Genomic DNA, 20,416 nt, shown 5'->3' with positions numbered 1-20,416 from the left:
CTCTGGGTTGATTTTGATCCCTGGCTAGCAATTAACTGTTTGTGGTCAGATAGAGAGCAGTTTCACTGATTGAGTAGATTTCCTCTCCTTTTTTTGTTTTGTTTGTTTATCTTAGTCAGGAACAGTTTAACAAGCCCGTTGAAAGGTGATATTAAAGCCAAATTGTATGTTTTTGAATTTATTCATCAGAACAAGATGGCATTTGCTGTTAGGGTAATCCTCCAATTTACTGTTAATGACCTGGAAAGTTAAAACGTTGCTTGATTTCTCCCAGACATATGTAAGTAAGTTAAAAGCAATTGTTTAAGATCTTCCTCCATGTCTTTAGTGGAAAAAGGGATCTAAAAGAAAGTAAAAATTTCTTGAAATTAGTGTATTTTTCCTTGATTTGAGCAGCTAAATAAGACTATTGGCCAATGCAATAAGATATTTGCACTTAAATAAGAACAATTCATCTCCATCATCTTATTTCAAGAGCAGGATATCTAATTATTATATTTTAGGGGAAAAATACTCATTCTGTTGGCAAAAAACCTTATTTAGCTGCTCAAATCAAGGAAAAATATAATTTCAAGAAGATTTTGCTTAGTTTTAGTTCCCTTTTTGCAGTGTGAGTAAGAAATGATTGGTTATTTATGTTAAAAGGATAAGGAACCTCAGTATTTACACATTCGTTTTTATTCATACACCATTAACGCTGGTATTATGGTGTTTTTCCAGCTTCAGTACGTTTACTTTGGTCTGACTCAGTTGATGGAGGTGGTGGTCCACACCTCCCACTGCTTTGTTCATACGTGGACAAACGAACCAGACTATGTTTTAAACGGCGTAAACCACACAGGTGTGAAAACACCCTTAAACTAAGTGCTTAACCCTCATTAGTGTCACCGGGCTTTTAATCTTTTCATCTGCCACTCAGCCTCTTTATAGAGAACAAGCTGGGTACTGAGTAACGCGCTGCGGTTTCTGCCGTCGCCTGAACCCGACCGCAGGAATCAAACACGAGAAGAAAAGAGATCTTAGAGATCCGTCAAGCTAAAGCAGGAGTGTCCAAACTTTGTCAAGTGGGCCAAAAGTATCAAGTCAAAAGTACTCGAGGGCCAAAAAATATATAATAAAAAAAATGACCAGCATATTATATTATGTTATTTGTTGTTAAAAGACGGTCATCCAGTTTGCAAATTAATTTGGACTCTAATTTAAAAAATGGTCTATTCCCAGCAGTAGAAACAGGACTTTGTTTCAGTCTTTCCTTTTTAACAGTTGAATTAGAGACACATTTTGGTGCACCAAATCTGCAACTGAATAAACGTCATTGGATAGATGTAGTCCTATTTAATATGAAATGAAAGAGAATGTAAAATTGTGGTGATTAATAGATAAATATTTGTGTTATGCCTCACATGTTTAATTGTTAGAAGATTCTAACTTGTCTGTAACAAATTTACCCTATTTTAATTTAAAAAAGTCTCCACATGCATCAACCACCAGTGCTGGTGGGTAAAATCATTCTGGAATAGCAGTTGGGGGCCGGACAAAATGAGACCAGGGGCCACAAACGGCCCCCGAGCCGCACTTTGAACCCCCCCCCCCCCCAATCTAAAGGCTACAAGACTGATTTAAAGCAGCTATTCTTGTGAGCACGGCTCCAAATGTTTTTAAAACGTACCGTCATATCCAGCAAAAGAGTCAGTTTGTTTCAGTAATCCAATTAACCACAGTAAACACATTATATAAATTAATAATTTACAGACGGACGTTTTTACGCCCTTATTACTGTTAATAATGAAGATGTTATATAAAGGAGGAATGACAGTTAGGATTAGAATATAACATCAAACCAATTAAAAAAATCTATCTTTATTAAAGAATCGCAGGCTTAATGAAAAGTCTGTTTAATACTTGCCTAAAGGTGATTATTCTCAAAAGGTACTTTAAATCTGACAAAGGAGCTTCATTGGAACCCAGATTTTAATTACGCCCCCTCCGAGGATGTAGGCGCAGGAGGAAAACCTCGCTTCATCAGATGGACATTGCAGCTTATATAAAAAAAAAACAATCTAAACCCTTTTCAGCTAAACTCCAAGGTCAAGGTATGAAACTTTCTCATCACATCGTTTATCTTTATATGCGACGTCCAAGCCTGAAGCCCGGGTTCACAACCTGAAGAAGGTGCGCTGCTTTCTGCAAGTCAAGATTCAGTCTCTGCCTGAAATAGAGGAGTCCAAGATGGACAGATGGACTACTGGAACTGTTTCTCCGCAGCGTCGTGGTGAAGAAAGAGCCGAGTCAAAAAGCAAAACCCTGTTTTTAGTCTGTCCACGTTCTAAGAATAAGATACGGATCCCGGCCGAATGAACGAGATCCTGGATACAAGCGGCTGAAAAATCTGGGAATATTTTGGGTTTCCCCCAAAGCAGCTGAAAAGTGCTGCAGAGAGAACATCTGGGGTCCCTGTAATCCTCCCTTTCTAACTGGATCTAAGAAAAAAAAAAAACTAGAAACTGTTAATTTTATATAGAAAAATAAATTGTAGAGTTGCTTCTATATAGTTATATTTAGAATTGCATCATTGGAAGTAAAGGGGAACAAAAGTTAAATTCCTTGTTTTGGTGCACAACTTTGACAAATAAAGCTAATTCTGATGATAGCCACCGTCAACCTTCACTACTCTGTCAGTATATTATCTCATATTTTATAATACAGCCTCTTTGGCCATTTTATTCCAAACAGGATTTAAAATATCCGTACTTTCTATAGGATGAGGAGGAGGATTTGTCATTTCACGCCTATAAGAGATGCCAGCTGTCACTTCTCGCACCAACACAGCATATTTTCAGCCTCTAGTTGTCATAATGGTCACAAAGTCCAGAATAGCAGAGGAAAAGTAACAATGTCCCAACTGAATACTCCATGATGGTGTTTTTACAGGAATAAATCTTTATTTCAGAGACTGCAGCAGAATCACAGTTCAGAGGAGACAGTGTTGCAGCAAAGCTATGAAGAAGACATATTTGTGGAAGTGAAGTCGGATAAAAGTGACAAAACTGGAACAAAGCCGGATGTGTTGGTTCTATTCAGACACAACTGTGAAAACTCAACATTAACTACATGGACTTTCTCACTTCTATGTTTGCAAAGGTGCAAATCCTTCACAGCCCACCCAACCCACCCTAGTTAAACTGTTTTACTGAAACATCATTGGTTTAAGTTTGTAGTCCAACTGTTTTTAATATTTGGTTTTAGTTTCTATTTTCCCATGTTCTATTTTGTTTCTACCTTTTATTCCAACTTGCTTTTATTCTGATTTATGTTCCTATATTTTAATGATGTAAAGCTCTTTGTATTGTCTCTGTACTGAGTTGTGCGTTAGAAATAAACTGGCCTCTCCTCCTGCTGGTCCAGGGACGGCAGGTAGAAAGCAGGGCAGATGTCAGACACGTGTCAGCTGCAGTGATTGTGAGAGGATGCGTGCCGCTGGTCACCGAGCGTTTGGCTCGTGGGATAATCTCTCCGATGCTAAAGCCTTAAGCGGGGCGGAAACCTAGCAGACCCTGCAGCTTTGTGCCAAGGATGAATTAGGAAAAGAGAGGGCTCAAACCTAAACCTTTCCTCCTCCTCTTCCAGTTGGACAAAACGCAGAGCAGGGAATGTTGCGTATAGCCGAAAGCTTCGTAAAGCATCTCAATGAGATAAAAAAAAAAAAATGAGACAAGCCGCTGTTACTATTAGTGGAAACGACAGTTTGATATTCACGTGACGACTTCAGAGAACGGATTAAAGCTGCTGTTCCAAAGCCTCAACGCACGGGAGTTATTGTGTCATACTCACATCTGCATCGTCTGAAAACATCATATGGAAATGCAAAAAAAACCAATATTTATATATTTCAAATCATCTGCAAGATCTCAGTGTCAGAATGCTTCAAATGTGACCAAACTGATACACAGATCTGTAGCTTCAGGATAAATATTCGTGTTTGTGACGCTCTCGTTCCATTTTTCTTTCCAGTATCGTCTCCATTTACTGTCAATAAAGACAATATTTATTGCTAAATGTTAAGCGATAATTTTGTGATAGAACATTTCTTTGTGTGATAATGTGTGATAATACTGATGAATTATTGTAAAATTTGTATGTTTTAAGAGATGATTACATTTTTAAAGCCCTAAGAAGTTGTGTTTTCCGATGAGCCGCAGTTACGATTTCTCTCTTCAAGCCCAAGTTTACTGAGAAGAATCTGATATTTTTGAGTTTATCTAAAAAGTTTACCATCGTTTCTGTTGGGGAAAAACAGCCGAGTGACGTTATGTCCTACTGACAATGACGAGAAAAATCAGGGCCAGGAAACAGAAAACATACTAATTTAGAAATGATTCTGCAAATAAAAAACGTAAAATAGATCGTTTACAGTTCACAGTGACTTCAAGGCAGACCAAAGCATTTCCATACGAAACTCTGGGACCTCAAGCCAAAACACTGAAATGATCGAGTCAAAAAGAATCACAAATCTGCAGGTCTGTTTCAATTGAATTGAATTGAATAGAAAATCAAGAAAGAAAGATGAAACCTGCAAACTAAACCGGAACATTAAGAAATTTCAATAATTTCCAAAGAAGGTCTTGCCTTGGTTTTCTAATGTCCTCAAAATCATTTATAGTTGTTGTTTTAGGATGTTAAGTACTTAGTAAATGTTACAACTAATACACACAAAACAATACTGATGAAAAACAGAAATTGTCACATTCTTGGGGGGGGGGGGGGGGGTATATCCTTATTTTATTTAAGCAGGCCAAATATGTGAGAGAATTGCTTTGTTTCCCATACGAAGTGCTTTAAAGTTCCAATTCTTCACAAATCAGATTATTTTATTTGTTTTGTTAGAATATTCTGTATTTAGTTTATTGGGGTGCAGGTGGAACTTTATAACATTAATTTAAATTTTTGAGAAATTAAAAACTATTATTATAGTTATTCTTGCAGCTCCTTTGAACTTGACAGTTTTTGCCCTCGTGGCAAAAAGTTTGGGCTGATCTGCTCTGGACTGTTACTTTTTATTCATCTGAATAAAAAAGCGATTTTTTTAACATCTTGACCTGACAACGATCACATTCAGAGGAATAAAAATTAAAACGCAGCGATTTTTGTCCCAATCACACTTTAGAGGCCGGTGCGACAACAAAAGAACCGTCCCAGCAGAACAAACGTTTCTCAACCATATCCAAATCAAAACTAGCGCACAACAGATAAATACCGAGTCTTCTGTGAGACTTTGAAGTTATAATGATGCTAGAACAATAGTAAAAAGGAAAAAAGAAATGAGTGGATATCATTTCCCCAGAGCACGGGTTCGTCCCTCGGTTAGCTGCTGCGTGACCACTCAGCCTGCTCCGCTGGCGCTGGTTTGATCTGCTAGCAGCGATGTGAAAGTGCAGCTTTGAAGCTCAAAGGAAGCTCAGACCTGTGAGTGCTGAATTAAACACATTTTAGGAGCGCAGACAGAGAGACAGAGACAATACACCAGCTTGTACGGCGGGACTCTCCCTCCATGATCAAAGAGGGAAAGCCACTTAAGGTTTTTAGTATCTCGACGCTCTCCCAATTTATTTATTTGTTTTATGACAGTGATCAACTTTTTTATGCAACATTCAGGGAAATTAAATACAGGAAGTAGATAAGGTTTAAAGTTAAGTTGTAATCCCTATTTAGAACTCATCTGCATACGGTCCCATTCAACTGAAACTGTTCAGCCTTTGTTGGCGGCAAACATTAATTGGTCTGGAGTTTGAGGCCGGCTGGAGGAGGTATGTGTGTGTGTGTGTCTGTGACATAAACCGGGATCGAACTCACAACCTTCAGACTTCACCCACTGAGCCACAGTCACTGATTTGGCCTGTAGCTGTAAGGCTGTCCCATGTTCAAAAATAAACTTCAATTCAACGGACTTAAACAGCTTCAGGAGATATCAGAGGAATACAGCCGGGCTCAGGACAAGCCCGGCGAGCGCCGACGCTTAATAAGATCTGCTGGACAAGAGGAGCGGCCTGTGAAACGCTCAGCGGCCTGACGGGAGTAGACAAGAGCGGTGTCATTACGAGGAGCCAGACTGTGCGTCTATTTTTAGCTTTAGCCCGGTGGCTTTGAGAGCGCACAGGTTGAAAACCTGTTGGCCATGAAATTAACACCCTTTCACTTCCATTAGATCACAACCCCTGCAGACCTGGAGAAATAGATCCACTGCAGGTCCAGAGAATGTTGGACAGTTTCTGCTCACACGTGTGTCAGGGATTTACACTCTGCAGCCGCTCACTGTGTGGCTCTGTGTCAGCAGAGGGTCTCCCTGAAAATCAGATTTCTGCATGGACAAACGAAAACTGGGTCCTCTTGTAGATTTATTTCCTTCCGGTTTGTCAATTAATTTTACATTGGAAAATTAATCTGCAAAATTATGAAAGGATCCTGAACGAATCCAACCGAATTAAGATATTATACTCGCCTAGAGGGGTGGTTCAGTTGCAGCAGAGTCCACAAAGTCTACACACAACAATAAACACAAGAACGAGCCTAAAAACATCCAAAAATCTAAATCAAAACACATTTAGAAGATTATATCAGCACGATTCATCTAGAGTAATTTAAAGACCCAACATCTAAAGCAGGGGTCACCAGCATGGGGCCCGCGGCACCAAGTAGCCGCCGAGGACCACATATGGGGCCCTCAAGACTTTTCTTAAAAAATAAAAAGCACAATCCACCAGTGAGCTGCATCTAAAACATTTTATTCTGTTACTCTTCCTGTTTATTCACACATGCATTTATATATATTTAAAAATGAAAATATCTATAATAAAGCATGAAAAATGTTTCTTTTACATAAAGTTGAGGTGAACTCTGATTTAAAGGTCGGTTCCGGTAGCCCTTCATATGACAACAATTTTCCTACATTTTATTCCATTTCGTAAAGCACTTTGCGCCGTCTTTGTACTGAAATGTGTTATAGGAATAAATTAGCCTTGCTTTATGTTTCATCACCTGTAAGCCATGTTTGTTCAGCAAAAGTAACCGGAGCAAATGCTTGAAACACATCCCTCTGTGTGTGATGAATGTATTTACTTTCCCTTTATCAGATGAATGTCAGAAACAAATGACTGACTGTATATTCCCTATCCCTTTAAGATAAATATTTCAGGCATGAATGGATACATCCTGCTGCGTTTCATGCTGCTATGATGGCAGCATTTCCTGGGAAACTTAAAGTTGGCACCAACACTTGTGCCACTGACACAGAACACCTTAAATAGCATGCGGACCGAGGCAGTAATCCAGGTAAAGCAGGTAAACGACGTCTAACCTTAATGAGTCCAAGTCACTTTTTATTAGTGCCGGACCCGGCTGCAGATCCATCAACACTGCAGGTACAAATAATTTCCCTAAACCTCATATTAAACACGTCAGGAATCCTCAGGTTATTACTCTCATTACTGTGTGATGACTAGAATGAAAAAATTATTCTGCTAAATGTAAAAAAAAAAAACTTAAACTATACTCTGAACGTTTCCTAAAGAGGTTTTCTGCACATCCAGAGGAAAAGGTAAACCGGCTCTGCAGGAGTCTGAAGATGCTGAAACAGGGAAGTAGCGTGGAGGAAGCAGAGGAAGGAGCAGAGCGGCAGGAAGTCCACATTCCCACATGATGCACGCGCAGAGAGGACACCAGGAGCAGCAGATGGCCTGGGGATTATTTCCCCTCTATTCCCATCCCCCTGTTCCAGGCGGGCCGCTCAGGCTTTACTCCTCTCTCTGCAGCTCCAGTCCAGCGTGCTGGATGACCCGGTCTGTCCTCACCTACAGCCCCTCTTGGCCCAGATCATTTATTTACCTTTATCAGCCCAAATTAAAACTCCTTTCCCAACAAAATAATAAATTAAGCCCTTTCCTTCCTGTTAAGCAGCACAAATGAATGAAAATCGGCAAGGATTACTGCAGAACACTTTTGTCTAACACGGTTCTTTACAGTGGCCTTACTCAACCCAACGTGATGTAATCCCATTACTGTTTGCATTTATTCATCTGATAATTGCCTTCCAGAAATAGCCGAGTGTCGGTACTGACTGAGCTGTCAGAAAACACGTGCTGCTACCCTCGGGTTTCTCTCTGCAGGCTACCACGGCCTTCCGCCGAGCCAGGAATGAGGAAAAGTGGCTTTTCAAGCGAGTCGCGGCCTTTAAAGGAAACAATGCCGTCCTGCCTGTTTCTCTGCGTTTCCCTGAAGGAAGTGAAACCAGTCAGGCGGAGCACATCTACCTGTGCGGATAAAAGAAACTCCTGTTCTGGCCTACAGAGCTATACTCAAGCAGAGGATGCAGGCAGACAGGATCAGCCCTCTGAAAATCAGTTCTTCTTTAGAGATTGTAATTAAGAAAACTGTCAAAGAACATTTCATTGACAGGTTATCCTAAAAGAAGATGAGAATTATGAGAATATTTTAACAAGAACTGAAAAACTATGCCAGCTTCTTTTTAGGGAACAATCTTCCAAAGCTGCTGTAGAAATCCAGACTGGACACAGAGGAACACTTTTCTATCTGCACAACGTGTTTGACTTAAAACACGTAAAATACTCCAAGCTCCTGTTCCTTGGCCTTTCATGGGATCAACAGTAAAAACTACTGTGGGGAGGGAAATCTGACGTCATTACGCGACTGAAAAGCTCATGATGGAGTCAAATCCAGGCCTACAGCCTTCTGAAGATGAACTACAAAGTGCACAATCCGTTCTCTCTGGACATTTTTGTTGATGTCCGTGAGATGGGCTGTGCTGTTATGTCACGCAAAGGATTGTGGGATACCTAAAGGTTTCCTAGGTAAAAGTAGCGGTGAGAGAAAGCATGCAGGCTTCTTTTTCTACCTCCTGCCTTACTGACCGCACTATTCAGACAGAACTGATCCTGATGACGGCTGACGCACTTCCGCTTTGGCTAAAGAGTTCTTACCCAAAAGAGTTATTCAGATGGACCCTGGAAAAGAATTATTCAGACGTTCTGCCTCTTTAAAACAACTCCAATCTCATTACTTTTTGTAACGGTACACAAATCGGCCCAGACATTCCAGCAAACTAGAGGTTACTTTCCAGAACTTACAGGTCTCTTTTCTGGAACTTTTCAAAGATTCATCACTTTTTCAGTAAAATAACATAAACAGAACATGTTCCCCAGAAATTACAGGTCATTTCGGTAACTTACAGGTGACTTTCTAGAACTTTTCCAGGAACCTACAGGTCACCTTCCTTGATCGTACAGGTCATTTTCTTTAACTTACAGGCCACTTTATCTGAAATGTTGCGGTTCCAGAATATACAGGTTAGTTTGTGTAACTTAAAGGCTACTTTTCCAAAGTGACTTACAGGAGGCTTTATAGGAATTTACAAACTCCTTTCAAGGCCCTGACTTTACTACGAGGCGACTTGGAACTAGATATTTTCTAGAAATTACGGTTTACTTTTAAAAACTGGGTTGAGTTGTATAGTCTTTCAGTTCTTCTGTTATCAGACAGTTTATCATAACTACGCCGTTTGGTCAGCGGTCAACGATGAAGGCAAAGGGTCTGCCGGCTGTACCTAAACAGACGCTGAGAAAGTTGTGGGAATGGGTTGAGTTGTGATGCGTCTTGTGACCGCATACTTCGCAGATCTTTCACGTTGCCCTCCATGTACTTACATGGTAAGAGCTCTCCCTAAAAAGTAGTTAGGATCTAGTAAAATACCCCATAAGTTCTAGCAAGTAACCTGTGAATTCAGGTAAATAACCGTCAGGATTGGGAATAACTAGTAACCTCATATTACCACCCTGTAATGCCTGACAATTCCCTTTAAGGTCTAGAAAGTAACCTCACAGTCCTGGGAAGACAGTAGACTCCAGACACCAACCTATAGGTTCCGGAAAGCAACTTATGGGTTATAGAAAGTAACCTTTAAGTTAAAAAAGTAACCTGTAAGTTCAGGTAAGCAACCAGTAGGATCTGGAAAGTACAAAGTTACCCACACAGTCCTTAAAAGTGCCCACAAGAAAGTTCTGGAAATGGTCGATAAGTTCTAGAAAGCACCAGTTTACATGTCAGCACACAATACAGCCTGGTCCCAAAAAAATACTGGAAAGTAACCTGCAACTTCAATAACGAGACGGTTTGTTGTAGGAGAGTAAACCTGCGAAATTATGGGCTGTTTCATGTTTGGTAGCAAACACCCATAGCAGAATGTTGCCTGGGGGTCATTTGAAGCCCATCAAGTGCTTTTGTGCCCCCCCCAACTACAGGTCAGCAAAGACAAATTTGGCCCACTAACACCAGTTGAACGTTTTTGAAAATTTACAAGCTAAGATTTTACACACAAAATAAAATATTCCAGAAAAAAAATGATTCTTAATTAACTTCTCTTTTAGCTTTCACTTTAATTAAACAGTTAATTGGACCACAAACACTGAGGGGTGTTTACTCAAAAACAGACCAGGGCACACCATTCATTAAACTTGGCTAAGTTTAACGTTCAGTTCTTGCTGCTCCGCCATGAGATTTATTTTCAGGACAAAAGTAGAAAACCCGAGAAATTTAGGAAACCATTTGCCCTTCTTTTAATAAGGCATTTGTGCAAAACCCTATTTATATTTCTAGCTGATATGACATAGAGATCCCACTTCAATATATATATAATATTGCACTTAAAAAGGAAATTCACAATACAAAAAGTAGTTTTGCATTTTTAATAAAAGATAAAATCAGATTTCTGAGTACTTTCAAACTTGACCACATTGGAAAACAGCAAAAAGTATGGAATAATCTGCTTTAAATGGTAGCAATGCTCATTTCTTTCTGTGTGTCTAAAGAGGATATTCCCTGTGTTCCTTACATGAACACAGGGAAGAGTGAAGTTTCTCTGCGGCTGCCGTTGACGCGTCACAGCAGGAGCTTCTTCAGGGACGACGGACGCACCAACAGGTTGCATCTGGCTTGAGCACTAATGAGAAGCGGTTACTCAGCGGCAGCTCGTATCGGTGCACACAATCCCTAACCGTCAGCGCTCCAGGGGCTGGTAACAGCTACAGTCATCACAATGTTTATTATTCAATTATACAAGGAGAATAAAGTGGTGCAAACCTTCCTCTCAACTTGTCAAAGGTAACAATATCAACGTTTGATGCATTCAAAGACCTCCAATTACATACGACTAACTTCACTGCAAGAGGAGGCCGTTTACCCAGCAGGCCAGGTTGGTAACTTTGCACGGAGCAAATGTTGCACACATACAACTCAATGCCAACAAGCAACTTTTCTAACAAAATTTAGAACTCTGTAGTTGCTGCTCTCCATAAACTGACCTGTAGTCCCTGTTCTGTCTTCTGGCCCACCAAGGACCTGGTGCCTCTGTAGGTTCTGGACACCAGAGCCAGTGGAATCAGTAACAAACTGGTGGTAAGAGACCATTGGCTTGGCTTTAATTCACAACATCTGAGTTAAATTGAAGCACATCTCACATCCCTAGGTACAATCTCGAGAATCCTTTAGATGCCGTGTTGATCTGTTCAAACAAGACCATGCAAAAAAATCCTTCAAGGCAACGTCGTGCTAACATAGAGTTCAGGAAGGGGACATGTCCCCGTGTCTCAGAGTTAAACTTATTTTGGTGCAAAATGTTAAAAATCGACCCCTGAGCAAAACCAAAAGACCACCGGAACATGCTGGGTGAGGCTGGTAAACAGGGAGAAACGAGTGGCATGCATCATGGGGTGAAAGATCAGAGGAAGAAGCAATGACTCCAGAAGCAACAAAAGGCCAATCTAATACAATACTTAATATTTGAAGACATCCTACGGTCTAGTTAAACTATAAACTGTAGCCTTTGGCCATAAAAACTGTTGTTACATTTGAAGCAAGATAGGTGGAGGTTTGCAAGCCTCAGACTACACCTGGACTGAGGTACGGAGGTGGCAGCATCATGATATGGGGGGGGGGGTGTTGTCCTGCAGGATGAACTGTACTTCCAAACTAAATGACATCATAGGGAAAGAACCAACCAGGAGCATAAAATCTGGGTCGTCCAAATGAACAGTGACTCGGAAGATGCTGCCATAATTAAAGTATGTAAAATCTATGTGAAATTGGTGAATTTTTCCTTGATTTGAGCAGGTAAATAAGACTATTTGTCAATGTAATAAGATTTTTGCACTTAAAATAAGAACAGTTCATCTCTATTATCTTATTTCAAGAGCAGGATCTCTATGTTATTTTAGGGGTAAAAATACTCGTTCCATTGGCAAATAGTCCTATTTAGGTGCTCAAATCAAGGAAAAATGCACTAATTTAAAGCAAATTTAACTTTTTGTTCCCTTTTTGCAGTGTCAGAGTGGTCATAACAAGGCTCTGGCAGCAGTTTGATATAAATCTGCATGCAGATTTATATAAACGGTGTCTGCATGGTGCTCCACATACCCAACACAGTTAGACCAGTTCTGTCAGGAGGAATGGGCAAAAATTCTAGCAAACTGTTAAAGGAAGCCAGCGTTAGACCATTCAAAACATTCAATATAATTAGCCTGAAACTGTGACTTGGCTCAAAGGTAAGTTTGATTTAAAATAGAAAAATACATTTTATGTCCCTTCAGTGGGAGAATCCAAGAGTACCAGGAGTGAAATGAAAGGCAAATGGAAACAAGCAGATTCACACAAAAGATACAAATATAAGAACAGAATGTGAGTACAAATTCACACCAAAACAAAAATACTATGCGATTATCATTAATAGCAAACTCACATTCAAAGAAATCTGCAACAGAGTAGGAAAATTTTGAGAGAGAAAAAATGCCTAAATGCATATGCATTTGTGAATAAAAAAAAGAGAGACTATTTCCAACAAAGAGAAAAACTGCAAACAGCAGCAGGGATGTAAACCAGTTCTTGAGTTTGTTGGGAGCAGCGATGGTTAGAAATCTAACAGCTGCAGGAAGGACCTGGTAGTCAAGGAAAACCCGAAAAAGGTTTCTACAAACTGTTCAAGTTAACAAATTTCTGCTGCATAATTGGTGCCAATTTAAACCTCAAGTCAATTAAAATCTCTATACAATTTTTCTAATAATTTACATTTTTAACCCTCCAGTTGTTTTCTTGCCACTTCTCGTCTACATGGAGCTCATGAAACAGGCAGAAATATTATTAGTTTCCTGCTCTAGTTATTCTGTCTAAAGAAGACTTCTGTTAATCTTACAGCAGGACAATAATCCACAACCTGCAGAGTGTGGTGCAGCTCAGAGGCTGCTGACGGCCTGATGGAGCTCTGCAGGTTCAGGTTGACCTGCGTCAGTAACGGCGAACGACCGCACTCTCCATTTCTGCACAAGAAACAGAATTACTTTTCTTTTCGTAACGCCAGCCGCCTGGGCCCAGCTGTGCTTCAATCCCTCCCATCTCTCACACCTCATCACTGCGAAACTAAAGAGCTCAGCGCCTGCGCCGCCCGACCACTCTCCGGGCAGAGCTTCAATCACAAAGATGGAAAAACGGTCCGATGAGCGTGAAAACTAGCGCCTGCAAGGTATTGTTTCTCAATATGAAAAAAAAATAAAAAAGTATCAATACACGGGTGAGAGGAGAGCAACCAAGGTGCTACAGATGTGGCGGCCTTGGAACGCGGCCCATTTTTAACCTGATCAGGGAAGAGACACACGCTGGTTTTGGAGCACAGTTTGTTTATTTCTACTTCTTCAGGAGTAGACATGAAGCAACAACGCCCCGCTGGGCATCACTGATACGCTCCACATGAAAACCTGCAGGTCAGTTGTCTGGCTTCAGGGCACCTCAGCAGCCAGCAGGGGTGCAACAAAACCCATTAGTAATCTGATTTTACACCAGTTCTGCCTGCTCCCCTCTGTGAGCATCCTAAAAAGCAAGCATGCAACATAGAGTTGCCGTTTGTTTTGTTTTTTCAAAATGAAATTTAATCCAAATGGCAGAACTTTAAGAAAAGAGATATTTGATGCACATCTATTCAGAGAACCCTTTTCCCCCACAGGATCTGTTCTGAACTATGATCATGAGTTCATATGTATAAAAAAAAAAGGCGTCTTGCTTTTTAAACATTGTTGCTTTTGTGAATAAAAACAGCAATAAAAGCAGTTTTAGCAGCCAACATCCCCTACACGTTTGGAAAAAAACTGCTCCAATGAAGCCGCATTTCAACTTTACTTGTGTGACTAAACTAATTAAACAGAATAAGGATTACTGAACACAAATGATACAAAAAGTTCTAACATATATGGATTTGCATGCTGGATATTTTCCACATATAAGTATGAAATGCAAATGACCCACACAAAACCTCCCGTTTAGACCAAATATTTACTTGTGCTAGCCTTAATATCTACAGACCATTTATCAGAATCAGCTTAATTGGCCAAGTTTGTGCAAACAAAGAAGGAATTTGACTTTGGTTGTATTTTTCTCTCAGTGTACCAGACATTTTAATTATAAATATATCAAATTTGGTGGAAAATTTTAAAAATTGCTTTGTTTTTCTTGTAAATATGTATTACAAAATAAAATTTGTTTAGATGCATTTAACAAAATGTGTTTTTCTGCAACACATCTAGAATGAAGGCTGCATTCCATTAACCTTGCACTCTGGATTGTTGGCTTGACAATAAGTAGCATGCACTAATGAGGAAGTGGAGTGCGGCCTTCATTCATAAACGTCTTCCCATGATGTCAACTCACAATATTTAAAGTCAAATAGGACTGTAATCTGCATTTTAGCTTAGAAAAGAAATGTAATGCTCTTCATATTTGACTATTCAGACCTCAGCTCTTATTTCTAGACCAATTCACATTCTTTTACCGTTTAATAATGTTTGCTCTGAGGTAAAGTTTTGGGAACTAACATGGCAGCATGGTTATCTGTTCATTTTAACCGAATAATCAAAATGTAATAAAGTTGGCAGAAGAATATGTAGCAAACATGCATATCTAAATAGGTAATTCTGTGAGGCTTAAGGCGCTGACTTCAGTCTACCAGAGAGAACAATTTTTATAAAGCAATTTCATAAAGCCATTAGCTGTAGTTAAATCCACTTCTCAAAACAGCCTACTGTATATTTGCAAATAAAAAATAGATAAATCTGATGCTTTTGGAGTAATGCTGCGTATTTCTACTCTAGTTGTGCCCTCATTCCCTCTTACTATTTCAGGAGAAACCTGACAGTTGCGCCACAAACCACTGCCAGGACGTTCCCTGTGCCATGATGACTTGGTTTTTATCACCACATCCAGCCAGAGCGACCTGCGGCTGCGGGCTGAGCGCATACCTCTGACGCACAGCAGGGACATCGCAGCGGGGTTGCGTGCAACAGTTCCTCCAAAGCCGAGCAGCCGTCAGTGAGTTTTCCCAGCCAGTTGCCTGTTGCTCCGCAGTCATTTACGCAGCAGCCAAGTCACTTCCCGCTCCATCACACAACGCAATGAAAATAATAAAAAAAAAGGAAGGGAAGAGGATGTGGACAATCCGCGGAGCCCCGAGGGGTTTCAGGGACGACGGTCACCGGCTGAGACCGAGACACTACCGGCTGAAATCCGACGGAGCGGCGCGGGTCTGGTGCTGCATTCACGGACCGGAGTGAGGTAGGAATTTAGAGTACCTCAAACAGTCGTATGAGGCGTTTCAGACAACTTTTTCTAATGACAATTGCGTCATTGGACGTCCCTTGAGTAGAAATAGTATCTGAATTTTTTAAGCACCTAAAGCAAGGGTCACCAACATGGGGCCCACGGGCACCATATATACCATATGTAGTGCCCTCAAGCCTATTTAAAAGAAAAAAAAAAAAAAAAAAAAAAAAAAAACACTGCATCTAAAATGTTATTTTATTTAGTTGATCTTCCTTTAAATCACAATTGTACTTAGATTTAAAATATTAAATGCATTAAAAACATGTTTATATTACATAAAGTTAAGGTGAGCTCTGACTCTTCTAGTTCAAAAAGGTCAGTACAGGTAACTTTGTATGACACGGTAGAAATTAAGTAGCTCTCAACTTCTAAAAAGGCTGGTAACCCCTGACCTAAAGCATAGCAGTTCCACCATCTAACCAAACCCAATGTCATTTGTATTTGAAAATGCTAAAAAAAACACCTTAAATAAAAAAAACTCACTCATATCCAGGGACATCTCAGATGAAGATTTACATAAAAAACCTGAACCTAAAACTTTCATGATCATTTAAACTACATCGCCATTTTTGGAAGCTGCTGCTTACTTACTGGGGGATTGATTTTTAGCTTAATATTTTTCCTTTGGAAGTATTAAAAAAATTTACAAAAGTCAAAGCGGGCAACTTCCACTTAAAAAAAAAAAAAAAAAAGGTAGACGTGTTCATAACCAATTAAGCTTGGAAGCTAAAATAAAATGCACACCATTTTCTGTTTTATGAATAAGATTGTTTATTTAAACTGTATATTCCCCAGAACAAAAAAAGACCTTGAAAACCACACAAAAAACTTCCTTGAAGTAATATTTTGACTAAATAAATAGAACTGAAGTTATTCTGTTAGGTTCCGTTTATTCTTACTGGAAGCTTGATGAAAAAGCAAAAAAATAGATAAAAAAATAAAAACACTTGTGTTTTGACCAGGTCTTCTTACGTCCACAGTTTAGATCAAACTCACCCTAAGAAAAAAAAAAAAAGAAAATTAAAATAAACAGACGGTGGAAAACTGGAGCCTGCCCTGCAAGTGTAAATACTGCAAACTTACCGGGTGGAAGCCTTCGTCTTCCTTCACTTGGGTCCAACGAGTGAAACCTACCATCAGAGTAGCGCTGTTGTTCCCAGACCCGAGGACTTGGCTGGTTATTTGGTGCATGGGGTGAAGCCAATTTCTGCTGGTTGTCTGATCTATGGAGCGGAGGCCTTTGCTGGTTGATGGGCATTGGTAAGGATGGATTTTGATTGTACCCATGCCCATGAGACCCCTGGGGTATGTAATGCTGCTGGTAGGAAGACCCCTGATACTGGGTTGGGGGCCATTGTTGGTGGGCGATCATCTCCGGGTAGTTAGGTCTTGGCAGAGGGACATTTTGCATGTGGCCCATGTCATGGGGCTCAGACATCGGTGGCTGATGCTGCCGATAATGGCTTTGAGCCTGAGACAGGGGGTTTTGTGGGAATGCTCCGTAGAACTGGGGTTTCTCCTGGTAACTTGGCACCTCAGGCTCAGCCCTCTGTGGCTGAGGATTCTGTTCGTGGCTTGGTGCTTGGAGCTGAGGTTCATGGTGGTGGCTGGGTGCTTGGAGCTGAGGTTCATGGTGGTGGCTGGGTGTATGGAGCCGAGGTTCATGGTGGTGGCTGGGTGTATGGAGCTGACTCCTGTGTCGATAGTCTGGCACTTGAGGCGGACCCTTCTGTTGGCGAGTTCTCTTTTGGAGTCTTAATGCTAGCGTTTTGTTTTTCTGCTGGTTCCTGGGTGCATATAACTGTGGTAGCACAGATCTTTGCTGGTAGGTCGGCACCTTTGGCTCAGGTTCCAGAGGTCTTAGTTGGTGACTGTGTGATTGTGGCTGTGTCCTCTTTTGGTAGCTCAGCATTGGAGGATTAGCCTTCAGAAACTGAGGTCTTGGTTGGAGTCTGGATGCCTGGGGTTCAGGCTTTGGTTGCTGGAAATGGCTTGGGGCCTGAGGCTGACTTTTCTTGTTTTCATTGGATGCTTGGGGTAAAGGACTTTCCTGGTGGTTCTGCTCCAGGGATTCAGGCTTGTGGTAGTGTCTGGGTGTCTCAGGCCTTGGGTAGTTGCTAGGTATTTGGGGGAAAGGCTTCCTCTGGTAGCTTGGCACTGAGGATTCAGGCTTCTGTGCCTGGGGTCTCTGGTGGTTGCTGGGTTCCTGAGGTGGCAGTTTCTCATGGTGGCTGAGGGCCTGAGGACGTGGATTCTGGTAGGGGCCTTGGGCCGGGGGACTCCGGTAGGGGCCTTGGGGATTCTGGTAGGGGCCTTGGGCCGGGGGACTTCGGTAGGGGCCTTGGGGATTCTGGTAAGGGCCTTGGGGATTCTGGTAGGGGCCTTGGGCCGGGGGACTCCGGTAGGGGCCTTGGGCCGGGGGATTCCGATAGGGGCCTTGGGCCGGGGGACTACGGTAGGGGCCTTGGGGATTCTGGTAGGGGCTAGGCAAGTGGCGCTGAAACCTTTGCGGGTAATCACTGGTTTTGGTATTCATTCTCTGCAAATAATCAGCCTCTCCAACAGGTACTTGGGGTACTTGGGGCTGAGGCTTAATTTCTCTACCTGGAGGCTGGGACTGGGGGTCATCCCTGGGCTCGTTAGGAGGCATTTGTACTCTCTGATTCACAAAAAGAATGTGGGGAGTATTTTGTTGATTGTCGAGCTCCTCAGGCTGCGAAGTGGAAGCCAGATACCGGGGCATCAGCTGGTGGCCATAAACCTGGGGCTCATTGCTCTGAGCAGAATTCAAACCATGGACAGCTGTCAAACAATCAGCCAAAAAAAAAAATAATTAACGGCTTGTGAATCCACATTGTGAATTTGAAAGTTAATGCCATTTCAATCAGCAGCCTTACATTTAATTCTTGTTTGGAGCTCCCCGACGAACAGCAGCCACAGTAGAACCATCCTAGAAATAGATCACATTGAAAGGTAAACATGGGCCATTAAAAAAAAAAAATGTAATGTTCAACTCTGAAAGCATAGACAAAAAAAAGTTACCATTGAATATGTCCCATGGCTTCAGACAAAGTAAGTAGCAAGTAAGTTTACGTCTTTCTTCTTTCTATAGAGCAACAAATCAGCGTTTCATGCAGCTTGATGTAAACAAACCAATCACTGCTGCTTCTGGCTACACGCTTGACTGAGAACAGGTGGAGCTAATGGAGGCAGGTTCATAATGACCTGCAGGTGTCTTCTTCTTCTTCTTCTTCTTCTTCTTCTTCTTCTTCTTTTCCTTTTATTGGCGGATCGCAAACAACTTGTAGGTGCATACCGCCCCCTACTGTACATGAGTGTGTAGCTCTATGGTTCCACCTACTATATTCTATTTTTTAATTTTGTGTTATGTAAAAATAAAAACAATGCTTTATTAATTACCGTATTTTCCTCTCTATCTCCATCTCGCCCTAATATTCCTTTAATACTCCATTCTCTCCCATTTTCCATAATTACTTTCCTCATCCTCTCTCTTTCCGTTGCGTATTTAATGCATTTCATCAGAACATGATCCACATTTTCTTTTCCTCCACAACCCTCACATATATCATTATTTCTCTTCCCTTGTATATACAAAAACTCATTCATATATGTGTGTCCAGTTCTTAATCTAGTAAAAATTATCTCTTCCCTTCTGCTTATTTCTCCATAATTTTTTAATTATTACAGATTTTTGAATCCTATATAATCTTCTTCCTTTCTCATTTTCATCCCATATTTTTTGCCACATTTCTGTTTCTTTCTTTTTAATTATTGATTTCCCTTCCCCTTTCCCAAATGTAATCTCAACTACATTCTGCTTTCCTAAAGCCTTTTTAGCTATCTTATCTGCTTTTTCATTTCCTTTCACCCCTTCATGTGCCGGTACCCAACAGAACTGAACATCTATTCCACACCTATATAACCTAAACAAACTCTGATAAATTTCTAAAACAAGGTCTTTCCTATTATTTCCTCCTGAGTGAATACTTTCTATTGCAGCTTTTGAATCTGTACAAATTACCACTCTATCCGGTCTAACCTCCTCCACCCACTGTAAACTAAGAATAATTGCAACCATTTCTGCTGTGTATATCGATAACAGGTCTGTTAATCTTTTACATATACATTTATTAAACTCCGGAATGAATGACCTGCAGGTGTTTCCAGAAGAAAAGCCTTTCTACCTCAGTCCGCTGAACGTGTCACAGACTGGGCTGATACGTTTGAGTCTGTTTGGAATTAGGATTTTCTTCAAGCTAGTCTTTAAAAGGCTGGCAGCTTTTTATAAAAGACACATTGATCAAACATCCGACCTTATGTTGCTTTCAGCAACAGCTTAGGGACTCAAATAAAATTCCAAGAGACTGTTGCTAGAAGTTCAATTTTGACAGGTTATAATAGTATACCAGGAAAAGTATTTAAAAGCATCTTAGCTCATAATGTCTTTAGGTTATTTTAATATAATGTTTCAATCTTCATGATGAATGATGAAGTTAAGAAATATTTGAGCAGCTGTTGTCAAATATCTAATTTCCGAGTTACATTGAAAGCAGCATTTAGATCCAATACAAGGAGTTTGCATCAACAATCCCACATATTTCTGTCGAAGTTCCTTTCTGATCCTACAATGAGATTTTATTTTTCATTTGTTCCAAGACACAAGAAAGTTTGTTGGATAATATGTACTCAATGC

At 40.7% G+C, this 20,416-nt stretch overlaps 2 protein-coding genes across 5 annotated transcripts in view; both read right to left on the bottom strand.

Annotated features, from left to right (window-relative positions):
• The window catches only part of LOC110368697, an 81,877-nt gene extending 66,227 nt beyond the window's left edge, over positions 1-15,650 (bottom strand). Inside the window, exon 1 of the mRNA XM_036143793.1 lies at positions 15,342-15,650. Coding sequence (XP_035999686.1) covers positions 15,342-15,363 — 22 coding nt within the window. The 5' untranslated portion in view covers positions 15,364-15,650. The remainder of the gene's footprint in view (positions 1-15,341) is intronic.
• A 925-nt stretch (positions 15,651-16,575) lies between these two features.
• On the bottom strand, positions 16,576-18,938 carry LOC105928145 (early nodulin-75). 4 transcript variants are annotated; one of them, XM_036144355.1, is made up of 5 exons: positions 18,745-18,938; positions 18,600-18,652; positions 17,383-18,504; positions 16,786-17,316; positions 16,576-16,699 (listed from the first exon to the last, which is right to left on the bottom strand). In XM_036144355.1, exons 1-5 carry the CDS (start codon positions 18,759-18,761, stop codon positions 16,695-16,697), a joined length of 1,728 nt encoding a protein of 575 aa, XP_036000248.1. In that variant the 5' UTR covers positions 18,762-18,938; the 3' UTR covers positions 16,576-16,694. The 4 variants fall into 4 exon arrangements, with proteins under 4 accessions (XP_036000248.1, XP_036000246.1, XP_036000247.1 ...); XM_036144353.1 differs by having other exon boundaries at positions 16,786-17,357; positions 17,391-18,504; XM_036144354.1 differs by having other exon boundaries at positions 16,786-18,111; positions 18,166-18,504; positions 18,745-18,937.
• Positions 18,939-20,416: the final 1,478 nt, after the last annotated feature.

Source organism: Fundulus heteroclitus, chromosome 12 (genome assembly GCF_011125445.2).
Source record: "Fundulus heteroclitus isolate FHET01 chromosome 12, MU-UCD_Fhet_4.1, whole genome shotgun sequence".
In the NCBI taxonomy this organism is placed as follows: domain Eukaryota; kingdom Metazoa; phylum Chordata; class Actinopteri; order Cyprinodontiformes; family Fundulidae; genus Fundulus; species Fundulus heteroclitus.
Note: the sequence above shows the minus strand (reverse complement) of the source record. Positions and strands in the feature narration are given on the sequence as shown.

What these genes read in the sequence shown, in the direction of transcription:
- LOC105928145 (XM_036144352.1), bottom strand. An exon ending in GCTCCAAACAAGAATTAAAT is followed by an intron (nt 18,505 to 18,599) that starts GTAAGGCTGCTG and finishes ATTGTTTGACAG; the next exon opens with CTGTCCATGGTTTGAATTCT.